Source organism: Polistes fuscatus, unplaced genomic scaffold, assembly GCF_010416935.1.
Source record: "Polistes fuscatus isolate 324 unplaced genomic scaffold, CU_Pfus_HIC Scaffold8, whole genome shotgun sequence".
Lineage (NCBI taxonomy): Eukaryota > Metazoa > Arthropoda > Insecta > Hymenoptera > Vespidae > Polistes > Polistes fuscatus.
Genome location: NW_025113162.1, coordinates 4,513,094 through 4,525,113, shown reverse-complemented (window position 1 = coordinate 4,525,113; position 12,020 = coordinate 4,513,094). Strand labels below are relative to the sequence as shown.

The following is a 12,020-nucleotide window of genomic DNA, read 5'->3' as shown; positions in this document are numbered from 1 at the left end:
AAGTCGAAATGTTATCCATGGTTTCAAGGATGATCCTCATCCTGTCTATTTTATAAGAAAAATAGTGGGGTCAATGACGCAAGTACCATGGCTACCTTGAATGTTCGTACCGTCATCCTATTGAATGTCTCAAGAAGAAACCTTAGCTCTCGTCTAACCAGGTGACGCTGCAACATTGCACTTAGAGTGCACTCAAAATATATCCGAGTTTCTCTTTGGTCGTAGGTAATGCTGTCGATCGCTCTTCTTTCTTATATATCGTATTCTTTGGGGTTCTTTTCTTTGTAAAATCTCATACGTGTGAGAATATGTCTACAGAGTGTACCCTACTTCTCCGTGATGGAATGAAAATTGCTTGCTTGACAATCATTGAGCTTTGTATCATTTTCTTGTTCCATCCTCGTTCGATTTTTCCCGTCATCAAAGAATGATTCTAATCCATTTTTAATTTTTATCGATAGTTTCATCATTGTTTGCAAAACTAATTCAAATGATCGCATTGTATTGTTTAGTTACATATGCATATATATATATATATAATATAATTCACGAGTCATGAGATATCTTGATGCTGTTATACGAACTCATTATTAATTAATTAATTAAAATAAGCTCTCATCGTGTTAATAATATACACATCAACACGAATACGAGCCATCATAAATGAACAAATGTTCGTTAACTCGTGTTAACGTTAAGTTACAACATACGTTTAATAGAAGTGACCGGTGAAGAGGGGATGAAAAGTTAGCATGTTGAACTTTTGATTATCGAATTACTCCAAAATGTAGTCCTTTATTTGTTAAATATACTAGTAGAAAGTCAACTTTTAATGACTGATCATCAAATTCTTCTCTATTGTACCATAGAAACCAGCTCGTTTATCATTCTAAACAAGAAAGTTATTAGAGAAATTGTCGACACGCATCGGTATGCGGTTCACCAACGGCTATTAATTACGCAATACGTGTTTAAAAGAGCAGCGTATAGAGATACTGGTAGTTGGTTAAAAGTTGGTGTACAGAGAGAGAGAGAGAGAGAGATTGACCCTTCATATCGTATATTCGCTTCGTAAGGACATGACCAAGCTAATATTGACTCGAGAAAGTTACTATCTTGAAAGGAAATTCTATTTCCGTTAATCATAATCGAGGGTAAGGGAAACGTCATAGAAGGAATATAAGGAAGTAGCATCGCCTGTGGCATTTTCATACCAGTAACATTCATAAATACAAACTTGATCATAGGTCGAATTCGAGTTCAGCCTTCAACGATTTCCTCACCTCCACTCTCTCTCTCTCTCTCTCTCTCTATTTCTATTTCTCTATTTCTCTCTGCACCTGCTCTCTTCGATCAAGCAGTCTTTCGAATTTCCAGTAAAGCTAGAAGCAATCGTGGTAGGTTACCGAAGGGACGAGTAGAAAACGGTTGGTGAACCGTAGCTATTTATTCGGTTGATTTCGATTCGCGTAAATACGAGTGACCTTTAAATTTTTCGTCGGGAAGTACGACGACGAGAAAGATGGGATGTAGGTGTAAAAAGAGAAAAGAAAGTATTCCATAAAGAGAGAGAGAGAGAGAGAGAAGGGAGAAAGAGAGACACCAAAACAAAGACAAAGAAGCGAGGTAAAAAGATGGTCGAGGGAAAGCTTGCGAGTGTGAGGATGTTGACGCTTCGATAGGAATTTAATTTTCGATGTCACATACGGCGCCGCTTCTGCAAATTGAGCATGCGGCAAAAAGAAACGAGAGAGAGAGAGAGAGATAGATGGGTAGATAGATAGATAGATAGATGGAGAGATAGAGAGAGAAGTGGTGGTGGGATGGAGGGGGGAGGGGAGACAAAAAAAGAGTGGTAGAAAAGGATGAGTAAAACGTCGGATGAAACGGTCGTGCGTTTAGGGGTAGCACGGCTGGCTCCGCTTTTGCCGTTGGTGGTGGTGGTGGGTGTGGCGAGGTGGGTTCGGAGGGTGGATTCAAAAAGAATGAAATAACGGATTGGGTTGTGGCCAACTGGCTGAGTTCCAACCAATCCTTAGTCGCCTGGACGAGGGAGTGTATTATGTATACCATTCACCCGCCTTATATCCGTGGCCCCGTAGAATCGTCCCGATGCATTCCATTCAAAATCATATTTCGCATGCTGCGAGCCTCGCATCTCTTCTCACGAAGAGGGTTGAAACTCTACAGGAGGAAGCAGAGGCCAACTTTCAGCCGTTTATTTTCTCGTCATTCCAAAAATACCTCTTAAGACGACGACAACGTTTCTTCTTCTTCTTCTTCGTTTTCTTTTTCTTTTTTACAAATGTTCGATCGTCTTCGATATTTTTCAATAAACTATCGAGGAGTAAGTTTCTCGTCGAACTAAATCATACAACGTTTTATTTTAAAATGTTATTTTAATAAAATTATAAATCGTCGAATCGTAATGACTGAGGGACAATTAGAAATTAAATGTTAATAGAAAACGTTAATATATATAATATTTTATATTGATTATTTGACAGAAGTTAATGCGAAAGCAATTTATAAAATCAAACAAATTAGTACTAGGAAATTATTACAAACAAATTTTTTTATCACGAGTACATATTTGTTTTATAATTTTTTCCAACTACGATCAATCATTCGTATAATTTTGAAATGGTGCTAAACGACCAGGGAGTTATTCGAGTTACGTACTTCTAAGGTTCGTATATATTTTACCCAATTAAATAAAGTAAAAGCATTTAGATATTCCGGTTCCCCGTTATGGTACACATTCATTGAAAAATTTCCGATATTTAACATTTTATATTTTAGTAATGATTGAGAAAGTAATAAATAATACGAAATAATAAAATAATAAAAATAATATGAAAAAGGAAGGGAAAATGTGAACTTTTTAATATGATCGAAAATTGTATGCAATCGTATTTGAATTTTTTATACACCTACTATCCTCTAAGACATAAATTAAAAACAAATCGAAAGTAAGACGAAAATAAAAAATCTTGAATTTTCCTTCCGCCCTCATTCTCCCTCTCTCTCCCCTCTCTTTCTTTCTCTCTTCATTTCTTCTTTTTTTTTCTTCTAAATAACAGATAGATCCTCAAGTTGAAGTGGTTTTCGTATCTGGTTCGACTATTGAAAGAAACGAAATGTATTTTCACGTAACGAGGACGAGATTCGAATCACGATTCTATATTTGTTCGATGATTCTCGAGGAGATATAGAAAAGATTTCTCGGTGTCTCAGTCTGTCCCAAGGTAGATAGTACTTGCGGTGGTGGCTTGTTGAAGAGTATTAAAAAAACACGAGACTTCATTGAGGAGCAAGCGGTTTCTTTCTAACGCGGATTTAATTAAATAATTTTTCACCTCGACGTTCGTTATTTTCCCATTCGTTGATGTTAGCTACGCTTCAAACGCGGTTCCATTTTTTTCACGAAGAAAAGAAATGAGATAAAATTTCATATAATAACCTTTTATAATAATTAACTTATAAAATTAGAATCTACATCCACATATATATATTTATAATTGTTTATTTGAAAATATTTTAATATCTTTTATAAACGATCATAAATTTTTCTTTGCGAATAAATCTGTGTTAATTGAATATCGAATTTTTTTGTCTTCAAAGATTATTACGAAATTGTTTTCGTCGAAATCCGATTAGAAGATATTTCTATATATCGTCGAGGATTGGTTTCAAAGAACATGCGTGTGATTCAAATTAATCAAATTTCGAAAAATCTTTAATAAGAATTAAAGAATCCAATTGATTTCGTTTTCGAACATTATACGAAGAATAATCCTTTTTTTTCGTAAGAACTTACGAAACCCGATCAGGCGACCAAAAGTATCATGTCTCCTATTCGTTTGTGTGCTATTACATCTTTCTCGGATGAAATCTTCGGATGCATCGAAGCAAAGCGTAAAGCACAATCGTCCGAAAGCAGGCCAATCCTTTCTATTAGAAATTGGTTTCGGTCTTGCGGGCACTGTGCTTTCCCAGTCCTTTGAAATACTAATGGAAAACAGACGTGAAAACGGACATCCCCTTGACTTTTTTCTTTCTTCTTTGCGTTTCATCTTCCAACGAGACCAAAGTCGATCCTTTTTGATAGAAGAAACTAAAGGAGGGAGGGGAAAAGAAAAAAAAACTAATAGCGAGAACAATAAAGAACGAAAAAGAAATAATGAAGAAAAATAATAGAGAGAAAACGGGGTAGATGGGGGAAGGGAAGAACGAAGAAAGTAACAAAAAAAAAAAGAAAAAGAAAAAAACCAAGCAAACAAACAAACAAACAAACAAGAAAAAAATGCTCGGAACCGTTGAATTCTCGTTTTAACAGTTAGTATTATATTTACCTATTAGATGAAGAGAAAAGTTATTGGACGATTTTGTAAGAATCGCGTTAATGGGTAAAAAATCGTTCGATCAAAGTCGATAATAAATCGTTTTGAAGGATCATCGAGTAGAGCACGTTCTCTGATCGTTCTCCTTAATTCGTTGCAGCGCGGACGAAGGGTTCGACGGTACTTATCCAACGAACGTCGTCGTAAAGAACAATGGCACCTGCTTATACGTACCGCCCGGTATATTCAAGAGCACTTGCAAGATAGATATTACCTGGTTCCCCTTTGACGATCAGCGCTGTGAGATGAAATTTGGCTCTTGGACTTACGACGGGTTTCAGGTAAGGAACATTTTGAAACGAGGTCAGCGATACTTCCGTACTTACCAACCCACCCACCCCCTCCCTGCTCACACTATTTGCTTTTATATGCTTTCTGCTGTTTTTCCCTCTACTCTATTTTTTTACCCGACTAACCCCACCCCCACCCCCTTTTTTTCTTCTTCTTCTTCTTCTACTTCTGCTTCTACTTGTTTTTCCTTTTTATTCTTTTTTTTCTTTCCCCGTACAACATCCTCGGACGTACCGTTTCTATCTCTCTCTCTTTCTTTCATTCTACACCAGGAAGACTACTTTCTCGAGAGGAAAAAAAATGAGAGACTTGCAAAAAAACGTCAATAGAAGTGTTACTCCGTCGAGTATCTACCGACGTATACTACTTAAAAAAAGAGGACTGAATGATTTGAGTGAACTTCAAGAGATATAAAAATAAGATTAATATAAAATGATAAGAAAAACCAATATAATATACATGTAATTTCGTATATCAAATCTAGCGCGAATGTTTATTCTTTTGTTAAGGTAATTTTAATTGTATTAATTAATGTTATTCCATCTATAGCATGCATTAACAAAAAATAAAACAGTTTTGATAGAATATTGTTCGTTATTCGAAAAAGAAAACATGTACTTCGATATTCTCTTATATTTCACAAGTCTTTTCAATGGTTAAAAATCATATCGTTCTACTGATACTCAATTTCAGATATAAAATATAAAAGAGAAAAGTAAAAGTACCGAACTGTAGTATAATATTTTGCTACGTTTACTTGAAGTGACAGGAAAACGTTATAAATCCAAATCGATTCTTTCATAACGACACTTGGGCTTAACGAAATAAGCATTCGAGTTAAACGCACAAGTGGACGCAGATGAAACGGGGGAAAAGAAGAAAGAAATGGAAAAAAGAAATAAAGAGAGAGAAATAGAATGTATGTGTATATATATATATACATATACAGAAAGAGAGAGAGAGAGAGAGATCGATGACGCTCAAAGGTTCATCGAATCGAACGATAAGCGGGAGAAAAGTTAGAGAACAGATTGTGCTGCAGTTTTCATTTCGCCGGGTTCGATCGGTTGAATACTAACCAGATGCAAAACAGTCTTTTTCGTTTAGAACGCCTATTTTCATTTAACGATTCGCATGCAGTAATTAATTCACTATACATTGCATTCAAGCCCCAGTGTCCTCAATACCATATTGATTTTCAAAATCGGAACGTGAAGGGGATAATTGCTATGAGATGTAAAATAAATCCCAATTACAGGCTCGCTTCCTGGCTAGTAGTATCAAAAATAAAAAGAAGTTTAAAAGTTATTGTGTTACTATGAAGCGAGAAGATGGAATACATAAATGCATATTTAATCGTCTGGTATAATAAATTGTTAACAGTTGGACCTGCAACTGCAAGATGAATCCGGTGGTGACATCAGCAGTTTCATCACTAATGGCGAATGGGATCTGTTAGGTGAGTTTTTACAAGCTCTTATCAAGACCTTGCCTCATTCTCTCTCCTCTCAATGCAAACGAGAGAGAGGGAGAGAGAGAGAGAGGAGGAGATAGGAAGGAGAGAGCATAGTTTATCACCATCGCGAATAATTCCTTTAGGCGATTACCAATTCTAAAATCCTTCAGCAACGGTAAAGGATCATAGAGGCGTGTTCCATCGAATTGATTGCAGGTCGATATGATCGATCTCTTCTTTGTATGTCGTCATATCGCTATCGGACAAATATCCTTAGGATCACCGCATTTAAAGGCTTTCATTCTTTGCTTCAATGAATTTTCATTCGATTCTTGATAATGGATTTTCTTTGTGACAACAATTCTCGCCCGAAATTAATAGACCGATCGAACGGTCCCGATCTATCGATAGATGATATTAAATTAATCATCATTTTCGGCGAATACGACGATGTGTTGAATATTTATTATTCTTTTCTTTTGTAGATAAAAAAAAAAAAAAAGAAAAAAGAAGAAGGAAAGAAAAAAAAATATCGGTTAATAGATTCTCGAAATAATTCCTATCAACTATCTTTAAATTTAATCCACAAATCCCATTTTACTCCGAGAGAGGATGAGATATTAGTCGAAGTCTAATTAAACGAAATAATAGAAAATTCCATTCCGGGGGAAATTCAAAAGATATTAATATCTACCGTATGGACCTAGGGACGATAAACTTATTGCTTTTAATTCGTCCCTTTTATCAAATTTCATGTTGCTGGGAAGTCGACCGTCGCGACTTCTCAATTAACGCAAACAAAGGATAAAGTCTAATTAACAAAGCCATAGCAAGCTAACTCAAAAGAAGATAATTTCTCGTTAAACTTACGGACAATACTCGCGGATACGTGGTAGAAGAGGAAAACGAAGAGGAGACAACAAGAGAAAGATAGGGAAAAAGAAAGAGAAGGAGAGAACGAAAGGGAGGGAGAGAGAGAGATAGAAGAAGAAGAAGAAGTAGAAGAGAGAAAACAATAATTGCGTATGCTCCTCTTGGGAAAAGCATTTCCATGAAGCTTTTGAGTCTTTCCCCTCCCCCACTCCCTCTCTATCTCTATTTCTTTCTCTTTCTTACTGTTTCTATCTTTCTCTCACTTTATCCGTTCCTTCTTAAATTGCAATATAAAAATGTAAATTTACAATGTACGTCGAGTCGACACAACAGTTTATTTTCTCGCTACACGAATGCAGATATATTACACGTGAGGGAGTAAAACGGGCGTGTCTTGTACGCGTTCGCAACGAGATCACAATGTTCCCCAGTAGAAATGCATCTTAAGTAAATCCCGTGTCTGTCTAGTTTAAGAGGTAAAAGGGATAAAGATGGAACAACAACAACAAGCGGAATAAATCGGTTAAAAATAAAAGGAAGAAAGACCCCGTTCTTTTCATCCCCACGTCATAAGCTCGACTTCTTTCGCGTTTACTCGTGAAAAACACGAATGAAGAGATATCATTCCATCGGGCGTATTGTAATATACGGGATAAGAGAAAAAAGAATATAACAAGTTGTTTTCCCGGTAGACTTAAGTTTCTTTCTTACAAAGAGACACGACAGCGTACAAAGATTATTTTTGCGAAAGTGTATACGTATCGAAAGAATGATTTAATGATATACTATGCTCTATATTTATGCTTATGCGTATTTTATTATGTTAATACATTTATTACTTTTTTTTTCTTTTCCAACAGGGGTACCTGGCAAGAGGAACGAAATTTATTACAATTGCTGCCCGGAACCTTACATAGACATCACCTTTGTGGTTATCATTAGGAGACGTACGCTTTACTATTTCTTCAACCTAATCGTGCCATGCGTATTAATCGCCAGCATGGCCGTATTGGGATTCACCCTGCCACCCGATTCCGGCGAAAAACTATCTCTCGGTAATGACTAGTTTTTGTTATCCATCTCTATCATTTAATCTCATTGGTTACGTATTAGTGTATCGTTTTAACAAACTTTTTCATGCGTTCATTGTTTTATCAAGAAATGGTAAAACGTGTGCTGACATGGCTGCATTATTTCGATGAAAATACGTTCCAAATTCTTGATTTATGCAAACAAATCTTGCAAAAACTATCCTCGATCCCTTTATCAAATTTTTTTCTCTTATCGTCCCATCTTCAACCTTGTCGAGCTTTTAAAGACCAGTCTAGCTGCTTCTGTAACCTACAAAGACGGTAAAATAAATTGAAATTTTGCATTTTAAATGTGTGCCAACTAAAAATTCTAACAGGAAGTACTTCAAAAAAGTGTTAGTGAATTTTTAAAAATACCACGACACGCCTTTCGATTTTCAAGCGCATGATGGCAAAACAATGATTTACGTTTCCGCATTACGAAGGTCTGCCAAGAAACAGATAAAGTACCTTGCGATCAATATTACCAGAGTTATGCGATTCTTAAGTCTATAGGGAAAATACGAAGAAACTTTTTCCCCGAGCTAATATATTTATTTGTATATTCGCAAAATACTTTTCCATTCTTTTTCTGTCGGATGACAAGAAGATAAAGAAAAAGGTGAAGAGAAGAAACATAGGTGGTTTGTTGAATATGCCAAAAGATCAGTAAGAAAGGACAAGATGACAGCGACTTAAGCTTCTTTCTTTTTATGTGTGTATATATATATATATATATATAGTATCGTCACCGAAGTTGCATATTTTATTTCAAGATGATATTGAAGAAAGAACTGAGAGAGTATCGATTCGTTGGCTACTTGTTGGACGGTCGAAACTGTGTCCGGTTAACAGCTTATATATTAGGAGACGAGAATATTTAGGACGAATCCGAGTTTCAGAAAGTTTTGCAAGTTTTAATGGTCGCGACGCGACGAGTCGCTTGATCTTTCAATGAATTTCTCAATTGGGAATGAGATACGGTCGAAGGACAAGTCGGTAACATCTGCTAACTTTTGAGAGATCTTGAAAGATACTTTCCTTGAAGACATTACTTTTTGGTTCGTCATTGAAATTCAGACGATTACAACACTTCAATGGGATTATTTTTTATTTGCAGGAGTAACGATTCTTTTGTCTCTCACTGTGTTCCTTAATATGGTGGCCGAAACAATGCCAGCTACGTCAGATGCCGTTCCGCTCTTAGGTAAGTACGAAAAGTACCTCCTTCGCTTTATTTTTGTCAATCCTTCCATTGTTCCTTTTTTTTTACTTTTCGTTCGTCCAAATGTCAAATCAATAATATTATAAAATATTTCATTAACGAACAATGATTATCATCGATCGATATTTCAGGAACGTATTTCAATTGCATCATGTTTATGGTCGCCAGCAGTGTCGTCAGTACGATCCTCATTTTGAATTACCATCATCGAAACTCCGACACACACGAGATGTCCGAATGGGTAATTTTCTTGATTACCTATGCTGTGTCGTTGTAACCTTAAATAATAAACGATCGTCTGAGGTTTCGATTAATCAAATTATAACTTTTGTTCTTAGGTCAGGATTCTTTTCCTATATTGGTTACCATGCTTACTTCGAATGTCACGACCTGCCGATAAAGAAGAAAAAGATGCATCGAAATCTCAAAAACCATCTCCAGTCACTGGTAATGAACGAAACTTCAATTTAATAATTTAACTATTTGGAAACGCGTCGGAATTTCTTATCTGTTTAAAAAAAAAAAAAAAGAACAGAAACAAATACGATTACTCAGATTTAACGAATGTATTCATTGAATCGCAATTGTCGTTGGTACTTTACTAGGTCCGAGCAAATCGTACGGTGATCTGGAATTGCATCAAAGAAGTAGCAAATCACTGTTAGCAAACGTCCTGGACCTGGATGACAACGCGCTGGCGTCTCACAACAATCTATTGAACAACGTGTACAGTACGCCGGGTCCACACCATCACACGATGGGCCACGGACATAGTCACATACACACGACGCCACATCATCATCACAGTCACGCGACTCCCACGCCGCATCATCAGCATTCGACGCCGTTGGCTCACTCTTCCTATCCCGGCCATCAGCTTGGTCACACACCGCATCATCATCAGCATCCCCCAGACACGGCGGCGCCACAGGTCGAGACAATATTTCAGAACGCCTGTTTCTGTGCGCGTTACGAGCTCATACTGATCCTCAAGGAGATCAAGGTAATCGATTCAATTCATTTTTTTTTATCTTACCCTCAACTTTACAACCAATCATTTACTTTAAAATATGATGAGAAGAAGAATAAGACGACAAGTATATGTGTTATGTGGAGATTTGTTAACACGTTCACGACGGGCTCGTATTTTGTATGTCTCGTCATCAGGTGACTCTATTACTTATACTTTTCTCCATTGACGGTATAGATTTTACTCGTGAGAACATTGACCGAGGGCTCTGTATAACATAACGGCTTGATCAATCGTCTGGAAAGTGAAAGATTCGGATTCGAGTCCTGGTTTAGTCAATCCAATGACTCAACTTTTATCATGAATCCTATTTTAACATGTTTGTACAATCAGTAGCAAATCCAGAAGTGAACGTGTTAAATATACAGACTTATTTACATATAAAGTAATATACTATATAATCGCAGACAATTTATTAAAACATAATAATTAAGAATTAAATTGAAAATTTGTTTTCAATTTCTTGTAGGATTTTGAATGATAATATAAATAATATTAAAAATGTATCACATTTAAACGTATTTACTTTTCGTAGGTGATAACGGATCAGTTAAGGAGCGACGAGGAAAACACGAAGGTGACGAACGACTGGAAGTTCGCGGCGATGGTGATCGACAGGATGTGCCTAATCATTTTTACTCTGTTCACCATCATCGCTACCATCACCGTCCTATTATCGGCGCCGCACATCATCGTCACGTGATTCAGAAAAGCCAGGCAACTGCCAGTAGTTGATCGTCGAAGATCCGTACTGGAATGCGTTCGATCGATCGCGAGAGCGACAAAACACGACGGGGAGGAGCGGATGAGGATGATGGAAAGAAAAAAAAGAAGGAAGAAGAAAAAGGGGGGGAAGAAGGATGACATCGAGAAGGATGAAAACCGAAAATGTTCCTTTCGTCCTTCTGTATTCCCCACGTTCATCGCTAGATCCTTCTTCTTCGTCATTGACGAATTCGAAGCACTCGACTACGCTTCGCGTCATTCAAAAGCGGAAGTTGAACGGGAAGTTACAATATAGGAAGGAACTACTTACCATGTTGACTTATGTCACGTAAACGTAACGTTCTTTTTTAAGAAGGGAAGAGAAAGAAAAAGGAGCTAGGGAAAAAAAAGAAAACGAGGACACCTTATCGAAGCAGCAAGTCGACGTATGTACGTGGCTACGCGATGCTCGCAGAGGGTGGTAAGATCGTGAGTGGGTAAACGAGGGACGACGGAAATCTCAGCGAACACGAACAAACACACACATACACACACACACATGCACAAAGCGAGCTCACATTCCTCGGTAGCAGTCGATATTTCTTCTTTAGTTACATCACAGTTTTATTTCATATCTTGAAAAGCTTAACTATGTTTCTCTCTGTATGTTTTCTTTGTTTTCGTTTTTCTTTCGGTACATTACTGTTACTTTTCGTTAAATATTACACAAAATTTGTTCTCTTCATTAAGTTTAATAGTTTTGATACTTGTTGATAGAGAGATAATTATTAACGTTATTATTTACCCTTATTTAACGTTCTCAAAAGGATTGATAAATATCTGTCGTTAAAATAATTCGAATTAAATTAAATTAGACTGTTACCCGAGGTAGACGTGTAATATCTACGCGTAATAAAAAAGATAAAACATACGCACACTTGAGCAAACGAAAATATTTACATTTATG

At 36.6% G+C, this 12,020-nt stretch overlaps 1 protein-coding gene across 3 annotated transcripts in view; it reads left to right on the top strand.

Moving 5' to 3' along the window:
* LOC122524962 (neuronal acetylcholine receptor subunit alpha-7-like) overlaps positions 1-11,445 on the top strand; it is a 131,000-nt gene extending 119,555 nt beyond the window's left edge. For all 3 annotated transcript variants that reach the window (XM_043647481.1, XM_043647479.1, XM_043647480.1), the window contains 8 exons: positions 4,504-4,684; positions 6,078-6,153; positions 7,884-8,078; positions 9,214-9,300; positions 9,450-9,559; positions 9,657-9,765; positions 9,924-10,321; positions 10,884-11,445. In XM_043647481.1, coding sequence (XP_043503416.1) covers positions 4,504-4,684; positions 6,078-6,153; positions 7,884-8,078; positions 9,214-9,300; positions 9,450-9,559; positions 9,657-9,765; positions 9,924-10,321; positions 10,884-11,051 — 1,324 coding nt within the window. In that variant the 3' untranslated portion in view covers positions 11,052-11,445. The remainder of the gene's footprint in view (positions 1-4,503; positions 4,685-6,077; positions 6,154-7,883; positions 8,079-9,213; positions 9,301-9,449; positions 9,560-9,656; positions 9,766-9,923; positions 10,322-10,883) is intronic.
* Positions 11,446-12,020: the final 575 nt, after the last annotated feature.